This window comes from Rattus norvegicus, chromosome 3 (assembly GCF_036323735.1).
Source record: "Rattus norvegicus strain BN/NHsdMcwi chromosome 3, GRCr8, whole genome shotgun sequence".
Taxonomy (NCBI): Eukaryota; Metazoa; Chordata; class Mammalia; order Rodentia; family Muridae; genus Rattus; species Rattus norvegicus.
In genome coordinates, this window is record NC_086021.1 from 81,541,438 (window position 1) to 81,556,889 (window position 15,452).

The 15,452-nt window shown below is 42.7% G+C and overlaps 1 protein-coding gene across 3 annotated transcripts in view; it reads right to left on the reverse strand.

The window, feature by feature from the left end:
- The window catches only part of Pde11a (phosphodiesterase 11A), a 383,576-nt gene that overhangs the window by 220,616 nt on the left and 147,508 nt on the right, over positions 1 to 15,452 (reverse strand). For all 3 annotated transcript variants that reach the window (NM_001127480.2, NM_080893.2, NM_001127481.3), the window contains 2 exons: positions 9,289 to 9,378; positions 5,018 to 5,158 (listed from right to left, as the gene is read on the reverse strand). In NM_001127480.2, the coding sequence (NP_001120952.1) occupies positions 5,018 to 5,158; positions 9,289 to 9,378 (231 nt within the window). The remainder of the gene's footprint in view (positions 1 to 5,017; positions 5,159 to 9,288; positions 9,379 to 15,452) is intronic.

A 15,452-nucleotide genomic window follows, 5' to 3' on the forward strand; every position in this document is an offset into this window, starting at 1 on the left:
GAATAATAAATGCGAAGTCAATCTCAAAGGCGATCAATACCAGATAGATATAAATAGCATGTGCATGTGCATGCATGAGTGAGCGTGTCCGTGTGTGTGTGTGTGTGTGTGTGTGTGTGTGTGTGATGTATGTGTGTATCACTGCTGTAACTGGAAGCAAAGATTTTATAACAAAACCTTAAAACACAAATTAAAAAGGGATACTGATTAACATGACATCAAAATTACGATAACACTAAAATCAAAAGTACCTGTTGAGAAACTATTTGCATGTGAGCCTGGGGTGCAGAGTTTTGTGCATCAGGACTGCACAACACATCTGAGATATGACATCGGGGCATCTCTCCCAAAACAAATGTTTTGCTTAGCAGAAAAGGGACTGCTCTTCTGATTTTTTTCTTGTGATAAAATATGTATTGAGAGGGGACATAAAGGAAGAAGAATTTATTTTCGCTTAAAGTTTGAGGGACATAGCCCATCATGGTGGGGAAGACCTGGCATCAGGCAGAGAAGGCTTGATGGCAGGAAAGGCCAATAGGTTACAGTGCTCTCACAGTAGGAAGCAAGGGGTGAACAAGAAGTGGGGCTGAGCCGTAAGACCTGCTTCCAGTGACCAACTTCCTCCAGGAAGGCTGGATTGCCTAAGGGTTCCTCAACCTTCCCAAACAGTGCCAAACAGAGGACTGACTGTTCAAACACATGATCTTGTGTTTCACAGTTCACATCGGAAGCATGAAAGGGCCATATCCCCTTAGGACAGTGTGCTTCTGCATTAACAGAGTCCACTGCCGGTTCTCATGTTTACCAAGTTCAGTGACCAGCACCATTGCCACAGTTGATAATATAAGGCTTAGGTTCCTCTAAGTGTAGGCTTCAGTTTAGCTTCTGTTCAAACACAACCAGCCCTTGAGGTCGCTTTTATTTTTCTTGGCGTCATTCATCCCTTTGCATGACTAGATTACAACTGCCCATGTTCTCCAGGCTCTGGGAACTGTATTTCCTACACTCTTACAGATTGGATGAATCTTTGAATCTCACTTGCATATTCGATCGCATATTTGAAACCACCTGTGATTAAATAGTTGAATAGGAACTTGCGTGGATTTTAAATTACAGGGACACATTTTCCCCGAGGATGGGTTAGATGTTGCTCCATTGCCTTGTAGGCCTGGAGGGGAGGGGGACTGCATCTAAGAAGCCTAACGTCAGAGTGAAGTTTTTTTCCAAAGTGTCACAAGTTTTTGCCTAGATGCCCACAGATTCGATTTCTTTTTTTCTGTCTTTAAATTCCATTAGCATCAGATGTATTTCAGTGCGGAGCACTGAGTACTGACTTCTCCTGAATAGTGTTCTTTCAATCTGTAAATCCAACTTTGACTTTATTTCAATAAAATGTCCTAGAGTTATAAATTCTGAAAGCCTTTTCCTGTTCCATTTGTCATGTTCTCTTCGGAGGCAGCAAATTATCCTTATTTTGAACTTTCATTACGACTCCGTTCTTATCGTTCTCTCTTTTTTTATAATTTACTTTTTTCCATTTCACTTTCAATTTTGTTCTTCATGCTCCTTAAAGCGTTTAGAGCTGTCTTTTATTTTCTTTCTGGGTTTCTAAAAATGTAATATCCATTTCTGTAGGATTTCACATTTTCTTCTTCCAAGCTCTACCAACGAAGTGTTCTTTCTCCTTCCTCCTCTTTGCCCTCTTCAGCCTCTCCTCTTCTTCCTCTTCCTCCCATCCTTCTCTTTCTTCCCTCCCTTCCGGTCCTCCACTTTCTCCTCCCCTCCCTCTGTCCTCCCTGTTCTCCCCCTCTCTTTTCTCCTGTCCCCCTCTCCCCACTCTCCCTCTTCCTTCTCAACTTACTTCTGACTTCTCTGTAGCTCCTTTTTCAACATTTATTTTTTCAGATAGACGGTGTTGTGTTTAATCTCATTTCATGAAAAACCTTTATCAGTGTTTCTGGAATGTGCTCTGTGTCTAGCCTTCGGTTTTCTCATTCATCCCATGGCCTCTTTGCCAACATCCTATGCTCTTTAATATATGCCCAAGTTTTTACTAAGTATGGAGGGGGAGATTCTCTAAGACAAGAGTCTACCATATGCAAGCCGAGTTCAAATTACCACTTATTTTTATAAATCAAGTTTTATTGGCATGCAGCCATGCACATTCTAATTTATTGCCTATGGCTGATTTTCTGCTATAGTGACAGAGTTGAGTAACTGCACCAGAGAGACTGCTTAGCCTGAAAAACCCAAGGTATTCTAGAAAAAAAAAAAAACCCTGCCAGCTCCTGGTTTGGGAAATCAACTCAGTTCTGCTCACTGGTTACTACTGATTAAGTGTATACAGGTTTAATATCATAGCTTGTCTCTTACAGAGACATAAGTGATTTCTCCCCAATGTGAAAGACAAGCTCTCAGACCACAGTCTGTGGCCCTGATTTGTCTGTAACAAGCTTTGGTTATAAATTCAAAATCTCATTTGGTTTTCCTCAAATGCTCCTTAGACTTCTTTTAACAATGTATTGGGCTCCTTTCTGAGTTGAGCTTAAGCAATCCTGCATTTATTTAATATGTTGTAAAATATGAATTATTCTGTTATAAAGTTAAAACAGGTTTAAACTAGGTATCCAACTTTTTATTTTTTTTCTAAATTGCTGGCGCTTGCAGAATAACCCATCATTCTCCAACCTTGTTTATAAATGTTTCCTTTGTCACCTAGGTGAATCAAATACAGGATAAATGATTAACTAGAGAAGAGCATTGGTATATTGATCACAAACTTCTAAGGCCACAGATACAACTGTACAAAAAGGAACTTACATTCCTTTCTAGAAGTCAATCAAATCTCTTCTTGAGCCTCAATTCTGCTTATTTTGACAGAAGGCAAAAGGTAATATAACAGTTACATGCACCATGCCAGGTTTTCTCAGTAATTTCAGATTCAAATGCAGATATGGAAACTTCAGCATGTGACTTACAACCTCTTGCGTGTTCTGGAGAGAAACAGTTGCTCTAGATTTCTTCCTTGCTACAGTGTATGACACCTCACTGGCCTCCGCACCATCCTCCCTAGTCCTGAAGTCTAGGATGTCCCCACATCCTCCAGCCTGGCCAGGAGCCTTTCTCAGCTGCCAGCCTTCTGTTTTAGCTTCTGTTAGGCATGGAGAAAATTACATTTTGTCTTTCATGCTCCTCAGAGGTTTTAGAGAGCCTGTAGAGCATTCCCTGCCCCTTGGCTTCCACTGACACTGACATCTCTCTGCCCTTCTTTTACCATGTGCTCAGAGACACGTTTAGCAATCACCTACTGCCTCTACCACCAACACTGATGTATGGAGACTTAAATGGGGTGGGGCAACCTGAGGAAGACCTGAGTCTGGGACGGTGTGAGGAAGCCACACTGTTGAATATGTATTGCTGTCTCCCAGTCTGATTGATTCAGGAACACACACTTTCTAGGACTTTCTTTGTTCTTTTTCTAATCTCTCGCTTTTTTCATTACTTTTAGTTGTGATCCATTTAGCCTTTAGATTAGAAAATCCTGGCTCTTCCAAATGAAAATTTTTAGTGTTTTGCTATTATTAATGTTTTGTGTGTGTGTGTGTGTGTGTGTGTGTGTGTGAGTGCGAGTGCGAGTGCACGCATGTGCATGTACACTTATGTGTGTGTGTGTGAGGGTTGTGCATGCACGTGGGATAGCTCTTACTTTTTATACATCTTGTTTGTTGAGACAGGATCTCCCCCTGGCTCGGAGCTGGCCAAACAGGCTGGCTGGTCAGTGGACCTGAGGGATCCACCTGTCTGCCTCCGCAGTGCTGAGGACAAGTGACCCTGGCTTTTGGGTAGGAATCCTGCAGATCAAACTCAGGCTCTCACTCTTTCAAGGGAAGCACTTTGCTGACCAAGCGTTCTCCCCTGCCCCAAGTTTTAAGGTTTTAGAAAAACACAATTGCAAGACTTTAAGCTCCATTTGTGTGCTCAAAAGCCCAGGATTTAGCCATTACTTTCTGATTTTGATATAATTCATCCCTGAAACTTTCTGTCTGTAGAATCAGAGAGGGACTTGAGGGGAGGCCTTTTGCTTTGCCCCTTGTCTAGCTATTTTTTTAAACAAAGGAGTTAATCTGTTTTAAGAGCATTTAAGTAGGTTTTCAGGCAGAATTTTACTCACTGCTCCTCTTTGTTGCCCTTTCAATAAGTTTTATGGCTATTGATACATGCTTATGTTTCTATATGAATTTTCAGAACTAAAAGTTATGTTGTCAGATTTCACATATCTGTGTCTATGCATCCTAAACAGGCTATGTACTCATTACAGTCTTAACCTCAGATTCTTATTTTTTTTGACACTATCTTTTCAAGTTGGATATCATAAAATACCGTTCCCAGAGAGGTTGAAATAGCTCTTAATTGCTAGATAGTTATTGGTCTTTGAATAGTCCAAAGTGGACTCAGGAACCATCTGCTCAGGACTGAGGAGGGTTTACTCTGGTCCTTTACCTGCTTTCCTGCCCTGTAAGGGCTGAGCGACATTGTCCTACTACAGTACGCATCCCTAGAAGAGAAGTCTGACCTGTGCTTGGTAAACAAGATCATACAAGATGTGTGTGTGTGTGTGTGTGTGTGTGTGTGTGTGTGTGTGTGTGTGTGTGCGCGCGCGCACGTGCACGCACGCGTGCCTTCTAATTCAGTTGTATGATGCCTGGGATCCATTGTGCACCCAAGCGCAATCATCTGTTAGCTACATGGAGCTGAACGGGACTCTAAGGTCCCCACCAGCTTAAAAGCACTAGTTTTCAGAGTGAGGACAAGAAAAGAAGGAAAATACATTTAAAGGAAGGAACCTCTCATATAAAAAAAAATCTTCCCTCCAGGGCTGAAGACGTAAACACAGCTGATCTGTTTGCAAGTCTAATTGCAAATAAACTCAACTTCCTCCTTTTGACCCCCTCTCCCCCCCGCCACACACACACACACAAACACAAACACACTCACACACAAACACAAACACACTCACTGGTGATTCAATGTCTTCTAGAAGTAAAACGGAACAGCGTTCACATTTCAACAGAGTTTGGGCCCGATGCATTATTTTCTTGACAATCTTTTCCAGGTCAGTCTGTTCTTCAAAGAGGTCATTGACCACCTCCAGCAAGGCCTGGAGACAGAGACAGATGTAGTTAGGAAGTGTAAGGCAGAAAAGCGTCAGTTTCCTCCCTCAGAACTCCATGTCGTATTTTCTCTAATAACAAATATTTCGTGTGGCTAATTTTAAGGCCATTTACGGCTGTTCTAGCATGGTGTTGCAATTTCACTTTATAACATACTCTGAGATTGAAAAATACAACAAGAGAATGCAGTGGCCAGTTTTTACCCACGACAGTGACTTTTCTTCAGTATGACTGAGCACAAAACCGACATTTTACAAATAACAAGTACTTGGATCTCTCCAGAGCCAATTTATTTCAGAAAACTTCAAAGCAGCCTTTCCTCACTATGAAGAAAAATAGCTTCATGGCTCAATTTGATAGTTATTTTCACTAATACGATTCTCTTCAAGAATTCTGAAAAAAATCATGGAGGTAAACGTTATTAAGGCTCGTGTGTATGTGTATGTGTGTGTGTGTGTGTGTGTGTGTGTGTGTGTGTGTGTGTGTGTGTGTGGTGTAGATATGTATCCTCACACTAATCTCACTATACAAGAAGAAGAAATATTGCCTCGCTCCCAGCTGTCCACTAGAACACTTAGATGTTACTACTGTATATCTCAGGAAAGAAACCCTCCTTAAAAATTACTGTTAAGGTAGCAGGTTGAAAAGTGCATACATTAATGGGAAGGATTAAATTACAAGTTGAACACTGCATACTCATTTCAAAACTAAGTTGCAGTAACCTATTACTCTCTGTAGCCCAGGGGAGCTTGCAATTTACGCTTCAAAATAATATTTGTTTGGAATTTTTATGGACTTTTTTTTTTTTACAGAATTTGTAGAACAATTCGGCTATTTGCACATGGTAGAAATGAAGCCTCTTTCAGAGCCATCAGAGAGTCACAGGGCCACTGAGTTGTCCTGTGCTTTTTTCAGTAGGATTAAACAAGATGTTCATTTGCCTCTGACCTTTCACAACAGGACTCCGAGAATACACAGGTTCGAATTTATGCAACCTAAGGTTGGTCAACAGCCCAGGGGCACGGCTGATTTTCAACTGCAGGAATTTGTCCTGAAATAATTTGAAACAAAATTTCTTCTCTGACTCCCTTGAGATAGAAAAGCATTTGAATGAATTAAGGGATCTGCTAAATGAATCTAGCTGACGCTGATGAGGCCGTGGGCAGGATGGAGCTCCTGGGGAGCATTCTCTTTGAAGAAGGACCATGGCTGAGGATAAGGATCACATTGCCCCATGATTCCAAAGCAAAGCAAAACACTGGATTGCAAATACTACATTAATTGAAGCGGCCTCTTTGGCATTGGGACAGCAAACTGCTGTGAAGAGCTCAATATGCTGTAAGTTCATGTTCAAAGACATTAAGTGGAAGACAGTTCTGACCCAGGGAAGAGCACACACTTGGTGATCCAGCACCAAACAGCCACGAGAACGTGCATACAGGTGACATCACACAGACTGAACGGGCTGTGTTTATGTGTTTAGAAATGTATGTGTGCATCAAACAACAATTATTCAATGAACTTGAAAGACCGTGAGAAGGGACGTATGGGAGAGCTTGAAAGGAGGAAATAGAAGGGGGGAATGATCTAATTGCAATCTCAAAAAATAAAAGAAATAATTTTTCAAAGGGAGATAACTGCCTGAGTAATTACAAGCAAATTCCCTGTTATTAAGAGGGAAACATCATTACCTTAATCACTAAGATTATTTCTTCAGATGGATCATATTAACAGAACAATTATTTAACTTTTCAATTTGATAGGATTGCGTGGAGAGCCTCTGGACCTTCTCCACAAGAACATTTCTCTCATAGGAGAAATTAAGGCTCCCCCCGGAGTCTCGCACTGACAAATCATATTACAGCAATTTTATTCTATCTAATTAAAAATTGGTTCTATGCTAACAAATGGTGAAAGTTTTTACAGATAACAGAAAGGCTAGCTCCAGGAGAAGAGGAGAAGAGAACATATCCAGGGTGATCAAATGCTTGGAAGGCCTGCGGGAACAGTTCCCAGGGTGGTGGGCTCTGCTTCTTAATGTCCCTTCTGGGTAGGAATAGCTGTGGTCCTTTCCCTTCTACTCCTAAGTGGATCCTTAGATCCTCCTCCACTCTGCTCTTTCTCCTCTACACAGTCTTCCCAGATTACCTCAGCAAGTCTCCTGGCTTTACACAATCTTCATGCTTAATATTACACTCCCTCAAATGTAGGTCCAGATTCTAAGTAGTTGCTGTCCACAAACTTGTGCATAAGCCTGGTCTCCTTCACTGTCGCCCACAGCAGCAAGCCCTGAATGTGTTGCCACTGATTTGGAGGGAGTTCCTCACATCTTACAGCCCTAATGCAAGCCACCTTGTCTCTAGACCTAAATGGAGTCTTCTCGATTTCCTGCCAGCCTTCTGTCTCCTTTCCATCATCCCATCCTCCTCAGCCCCTCCCTGTTCCCAGGAGGCCAAGGTGTTTTCTTTTTAAAATGAATTTCGATCAGCTCAAAACCTCCTAGTGGCTTTCCATCACCCTTAAAATCGACACTTCCTGACTTGCCCATAGGCCTGTCTCCCCAGAAGTCCTGAGTTCACCTCCTTCATTTTCTTGTCTTTCATCCTCTCCTCGGATCTCTGAATTCTCCCAATCTACCAACAACATAGGGCCTGTGCCTGCTATGTCATGGTCTGGACATTGCACAGGTCTTCCCGTGGCCAGGCCTCCCACTTCATTCTCCTTCTGTCATCTCCCCATAGACACCTTCCTATCAGCTTCAAAAATAAATGTCTGCTTAATCAAACCCACCCATAACCATGTCCACCCATCTCTCCCCCTTTATCTTTCTTTATAACGCTTATCACTGTCTGATACTGGGTGGTGTTTTCTTCTTTATTTTTTTTCCTATTATCTATTGTTCCCACTAGACTAGTAAATTCTGTCAGAACAGACAGTATCTCATGTGAACCACACAATATGTGTTTGTTCAATGAATAAGTGAACTGTGCCATCCACAAGGATGAAAAGACTGCCTCAGTACAGCAAGAAGTTTCCTTTAAGGAATAAAGCGGTTGTGGAAGAGGGCCATCATCAAATATTATAATACTGTGAGGAGTACCTGCACTAGAACAAGGAAAGACAGTAAGTAGGGAAGGGAAGGTGCGCTGGGTCCTGAAGAATATGTGAGGCAGTCGGCAGGTGGAAGGGAGGAGAGGCATTGGAGACAGAGGAGAATGGTGGTTGAAGTGTGATAAGGTGAAAACAAGCAGGCTGTTATCTGGAAGTCACGGAAACATCGCAGGAATAGGAAATGAAAGGAACACACGAGCAAGACATGGTTCTAAAATGAGCAGGAGAGCCAGTTAGAGGAGGGGCGTGTTATGCCACACTAAGGAAGATGGCTGAGTAGTCAGCAATGCCCCTGTGTTTACTATTGAATAGTCACTGTTATAATGCTTTTGTAAACACACTTTAATCCATTTCGTTGGCTGAGGGATTTAATCCTCTTTCAGCATTTTCTTATTGAATTTGTTCCTAGGTTGCAACAATGTTCTTCATATATGTAAATGTAGAGTGAATTTCAATCTCCGGTTGATAATTTAATGCTGTATGAGTCTGTGGGTACATTTTACTATGTGGTTCTACAATTCCTGAAGGGATGTAAGATCACTGCCTCTTATGTCTCTTGATAGCCCACAGAACAGCGCTTCTGTGGTGGTCCTACATGCCTTGGGTTGCTTCTTCTAGAAAAACCTTTCAAACAGAATCTGCAAGGAGTGAAATCATGTTTGTATGAAACCATGCCTCTTGAAGGAACTAAACTAAAATCACCAGCAAATTTTGCTGTTCCAAAGCTGAGAGCATCAAGGATAATATCTGCTGCCACAGAGTATAGACATTGGTTAAAAGAAACCCCTTTAAAAGAAACCAATTCTATTTCCCAGAAACAACAACAGAAAATTTGTATTTTTCTTGTAACCATAACTCATGTATTGTTTAAAGGGATCTTCAGCCTTGTCGTTGCACGATTACACAAGCAAGAATGGTCTTCAGACTACACAATGACCATCTACTACTTTTAAAAGATGGAGTGACTCACAGAAGTCAGGGAGACGGCGAGCTTGAAGCTACTTACCCTACTTCTTTCATATTCTTTCCTCGAGGCGGCGAAGAGCTGAGCATTAGATATGGCGATGCCACAGAATGGAAGATACATCTGCATAACCTGGGGCACAAAAAGCATTCAGAGCGTTAGAGCATCCACCCTTAGCCAAAGCCCACATTTCTGCCTTAGGGGCTCTCTCCTTTCAATCGAATGAACCCGACGTTGAGTTGTTAACACTCACAGCTTTCAGGGCACATTTCTCAGAGTTAACGTAAAGATAGTGTAAATCAGTCTTTAACTGGGAAATTCACATTTTTAAAGCCTAACGGGAGTGAAAGCAAAGATTCCAAGAGCTATAGAAGATGGGCACTGTGCTTGTTGTCCAAAGTCTGGAAAATGAAGAGAACTGGAATGTCCCTGGAATTTAAGGCACGTATTCACATTCATCCTTAGTGGTGGGCATGAGTGAACCCCTGTGTACATCCATGTCTATAAAAGCAATCCCAGCATGGCCTGCCAGCTGCCAGATTTAAGCCTCTTAAAATAGGTCTAGTGGCAACTGAGGCTCAAGACCTAGTTTGGATCAGGTAGATATGATTAGGCTAGAATGCAAACTGGGGAGGCTCTGAAGAAACTTGTTTGAGGAAAGGCTCAGGCGCTGTTATGGGGAAAAAATACCCAGCTGTGCCTGACCTTGAGAAACTGTCAACAGGAAGTCAAAATCCAAGGCCCATGCCCATCTCAGAGCATCCGATTTCCGGCATATGGGATATCCCAGTAAAAACTGAACGGACTAGTTCCCTGAAGTCTTTGCAGCATAAGGAGAATAAATGACTTTTATCTGGGACTTCTCTAAAACCCAGTGGAAATGGCATGGTTTGTATTGGTCCTTTCAAGTCCCCACCAAGGCTTGAAGGCACACAGAGCAGTTCTGGAAGTGGCCGGTAGGGGCACTGCATTGCTTGGCCATGCAGATCACCCGCATAGGAACACATGGAGTCTCCCATGAATGGGGTTGCCTGAAATAAAGGGCAACTTGGGGAAAATAAAAGCTGCAGCACAATTCGTATTCCTTAATCATCTATTACCTTTGCCTACCTGGCCACACTCTGGCCTAGGGGTCCCTAAAGGAATTTCAGAGCTCTTAAAGCTGCGACATTATTCTTAGAGGAGAGAGAAAAACAACAGGAGAGAAAACAAGAAACCAAAAGCTTATTTTGCAGATCTTTCAGGACAGATTCCACCAGTGAGTCTTTGAGCTGCCCTCCTTAAGCAGATGCTGCTTCCTTTCTCCTCTTTCCCATTTTGTGTTCTTCTACTCACACTTTACTGCATTTGCCTGTAGGCCAGTAGGGACTGGGTCACATAAAGCTGCTGGTGTCCCTCCAGAACATGCCTGCCTTTGGCCAGAATGGGACCCCTATCAATACCAACTACACTGAGCAGGCTTCTGTGTACTTTCCTGTTTGAGGTGGGGGTGTTTAGGTTTTTTTTTTGTTGTTGTTGTTGTTTTCTGCTATGGATGGCTGTTACGTGGATAGAATTGTATTTGAGTTCCTATGTTGTGACTTCACTATGCCAGAAACATAGGTAAGCCATTTTGTGTCTTTCATGATGTCATAATTTGCCAAATAACAGTAAGTTCACAAGGTAAGTGGTTACATGACTGTGCTTGCCACATAGTTTCCCCGATAACCTCGAATAGAGCAAACACAGGTTCTTTCATCCCAATCTTAATTACTAATATACCATATAGCACACATTACAAATTACATTTTGTGTGTGTGTGTGTGTGTGTGTGTGTGTGTGTTACAGAATGACTACAAAGGATTTAAACAGCAAGGGTTTTGAAGAGTTTCAAAGAGGCCTAAGAGGCCAAAGCTGGGAAACTGATAATGATCTAAGAATCTTTGTATTGATAACAAACTAAATCGAGCTACAGAAGAAGCCAGAAGCTTCCATAGCTTCTGGTGGTAGAGTCGGAATTAGCAGTTGGGCTAGTTCTAGGAATTATGTGAAGTGAAGGGCAGGACCAGGTCTGGTAGATCGATGGATGGTGAGTCTGTCTAGGTGGACGGACTGCAGTTCACAGAGGCCTCATCAGCACTCACTGAGCTAAGCTGAAGCTCCTCAGACACTTGCGTGTTCTCTTGTCGCCCCTTGATGTACACTGAGTGCTCTTCTGACAGGTTGGCGGGCTCTCTCCATTTGCAGGTCTGCCAGTGGGGGTGTAGGGATGACACTCTTCCCTTGGCCTGCTATGTCTGTTAAGTTCTTGGGTTTGGTTTTCCTTTTAATGTAATATGTGCTCTCAATTCACCACAATAAATTTATAAGGTGGCTCCCTTTTTACTCCAAGAGTAAGTCATTTGTCAGTCTCTGGTGTACGGTTGGTATCAGACAGATGGTCCCGTTCACTGCTCCATACAACTGAACAACCATCCTCCGTCCTCAAGGGAGAGCCAGAGACTAGTTGTGAAATGAAGTCTCTCAGGGCAAGATACTGTTTCATACACCAAAGGCAAATGGAAAAGCCAGTCTTCCACAATATGGAGTAACTTAAAAGGCACAACTTGACCTTGAAAAGGACTTATTTTACTCTCCGTCACTTACTCTGATTGTTTGCCTCTGGAGCACGTCTAAGGTGGTCTGTACGCCCAGCGAGAAGGAAAAAGAATGTAGTCCAATGGACATGGTGAAGTGTTCTCGAAAGCCCTGTTTCACTTGCCTATTGTGGCACCAATATTGAGTTCTTTCTACCAGGCTTTCTGTGTAATTTTTAAAATTCTGAAATTTTAGATATTTTTTGGATTTAGTTTTTGAGTGTTTGCCCACATGTATGTGTGTACCAAGTGCATGCCCAATGCCCAGGGATGTTGGAGGAGGGCGTCAGAGCCTCTGAAACTGAAGGTGAGGTGGTTGGGGGTCATCCCATGGCACTGGACGCAGGTCCTCTGGAAGAGCAGCCAGAGCCCTGAACTGCTGAGCCATCTCTCCAGCTCCTAAGACAATCTGAATCTTAAGCCACATCACGTTTGTCCTTTCTGTGGCTTTCTGTAGGAAATTTAACAGTTCACAGAAATACTCCGAAGCTACTTCCTTACCTATAGGAGACCAAGTTTATGGTAGCTTTTAGTTCTAATGGTTTGTGGCACAAATAATTAGAAATATCAGTGAGCTATGACATTATGTTTTCTAGAAGTTATAGAGAATTCAATACAAATGCTTGCACCTTACTCAAAAAATACCACTTGTAGGATTCGACATACACAAAGCTCTTTCATGGATGCCGCAGGCAGGATTCTGGGTGTCAGGCATGATGTTCAGACTTCTCTAAGAATTATATTTCCCTGAACCCCACAGATGTATGTTCTACCGGTGGCTGCACTTTTGTAAGATGAGAGATGAGGTAAGCTTGCAGAAAGCTCTTGGGAGATAATTCTTCCTGGCTCTCCCCTCCTCCCCACACCACCCCCTCTCTTGTCAGCACATTTTACAGAGGCTCTGAGCTGTCAAGGATGTTTGCACAATGAATGCCCTTCGAAGGTAGAGGCACCATCTCCTTGCTAGTAAAAAGCAGAATTATTTGCTATCCAATATAATAAAGATGATTTCTCCCGCTGGACAGGGGTAGATCCGGTTGCCTTGAGTTTGCGGATGCTCCTGCAAGGCCATGTGCTCCCTGTGCAGTTGTAGTTTAAGGGGGCAGCATAAATGCTGATGCTCTGGTTAGTTTTCTCCCTGTTGGTAATAAACCAGCCCCTGTCACTGTTCCAGGAGCCTTGTATCTCCTGCCAGCATTCCAGAGACTGTGGCCCCCATTCATACGTTCAAGACGGAGGTGCGGTAGCTTGCAGGTGGATAGAACCCGACTTTTTAATGACCAACAAGGTCACTTAGATGGTATGGGGTGCTAAATTTCTTATCAATTTAGTTAGCTTGAGATTGGAACCCACCTGTCTACAGGAACCTACCTGCCTCTCAGAGAAATATGCATCTCTCAAACGTGACGGCCTAGTTAACTGCCACACCGGAGAAGGAGATTAGATGTTTGAGTGGCTGTGAGAGGCTGCAGTGATTCTGGTTCTGGAGAAGAAGGGTTTCTAGTGATAACCTGTCCTCAGGTGATCTCCTGAGCTGATGGATCAAAACCAATCCTAACCAAGGAATAGACCCTGAGAGATGACATAAGATGGCTACAGAGGTCACAGTGGAATCTTCAGGAAGAAAAATAATCTAACTTTACAAAGCAGCAGGTCCAGGCCTCACCCCCGGATGAGGATGTAAGATCACACTTCTCTGGGTAGAAGAGGAACTGTAAAAGGAACGACCAGCCGCTGATGACCTGACAAATGAGAGGGACACTGCTGCAGAAACACGGAGCTGGTTGTAAGTAGGGGGACTGTCAAAGCAGAGCCCGTGGGCAAGGATCCTGTGGCGTAGAAAGTGGGCTGGGCCCTGAGAATGAGGCTGTGTCCTGTGTTCTCCCAGTGCTGGAGATCTTGAGAAAAGCCCAAGGTCCCATTGCCAATTAATGGTAAATCTCTTTATTTACTTTTTGTTTCTGAAAAAAAAAAAAAGAAACTGAAAATCTTGAATTTTCTGTTTACTATAAGGTGGTTTGTGTGTGTGTGTGTGTGTGTGTGTGTGTGTGTGTTGTATACTGTATTTTTTTTTTAAAAAGAACACCACTTAAATCCCATTGGCTGGATTAGATTTTTTTTTTTTGTTCTTCAATTCATGCCACTGTGTCTTAAAAGTCTCTCCCAATTTAGTCCTTACAAATAAATGACATTGTCACAACCTCAGGAAAAGCCACTCCACAATTCTCCATCTGAAACAGCTAACAAATGTCACTTTCATGGACTGTGTTCACACACACATAACCAACTCCCCCCATCTCAGTGAAGCTCAAATTCAACAGAGGTCAAACCTGCTAATACAAAACCAATTCTGAAGCATTTAACCCAATATTTTGAATGTCAAAGGAGCCCTGGCTGTCTGTCCTCTCTTGTGAATTCTGATTTGTCAAATTAATGCTCCAGCTGAGGAATCCAAATAAAAAAGCAAAGCCAGCATCCTTACTCCCTGTACTTGGGAGCTCCCCATCAGCCTAATTTAGCAAGAATTGCCTGGCTGCCTTCTCAGACACTGCTAATGACTCCGAATGCTCCATAAGTCACATTGCCGCTCCCTCCCAGCTTTAACTACATCCCTAAAATGATTGCTCACCTGCTCAGCCTCCTGCAATATTGGGGCCAGGTAGCTAAGTCAGGTATCAGCGAGTATGAAAGGCATTGAAGATGGACCCTCCCTCATAACCAGCAGCTTGTAAAACCTGGGACTGAATGAAACTGCAGGACCTAATTATTGGTCAAAGACTAGGGTCTGGAGATATGCTATTCAACGACCAGAAAGAAGAGAAGACTTTAAGAGGCTTTCTAATAAAGAGCAAAGCTGCTCTGTTCTCTAAACGGGCCTGTCAATCACCTGCACAGAAAACTATCCCATAGGAAGAGGTCCATTCTAGACTCCTTAGGAAATAGGGTGGAAGCCTACATAAGTGTGTGGGTTTGCACTGTGATTTCTCTGCCATCGTCCACTCTCTCCCTTGAAAGTGTTCCCTCCACAATGATCCCCTTGGCCATCGCTCACTCTCAGGCTGTGAGAGCGTCCCCACTTTACTCTGCTATATTTCCTACCTTCTACACTATACACTCTATGTGTTCTGATTCTTTCAACAGAGATCACAATGTCTGTGGAGCATGAACAGTAAGGGCTAAAATGTAACTCTCAATCTGGAGTTAAAGACCTAAGATTTGACTCCTTAGCTGTTTCTTCTACAATCTAAGAGTCAGCAAAACTAGATGATGCCCATCTTGGTTCACTCCCCAAATTACCTACAAAGAACCTAATTCCACTATGTTCTCTACCATCTGCATCACCTAAGATCCTTCCCTGCCAGCCTTCCATATCTGTTTGTGTCTATCAAAATGTTAATGATTTTTTTAAAAAAGATCAGAGACTCAGGTTGTTAGTTTTGGATAGGCATGTTTAACGTAACACCTTTGTAATGTCAGCACATGGGAGACAGAGGCAGGATTGTAAATTCAAGGCCTGACTGTCTGAGAACCTATCTCAGAAAAACAATGGCAGTAACAATACATAGCTCAAATCATATTTATTTTTAAAGT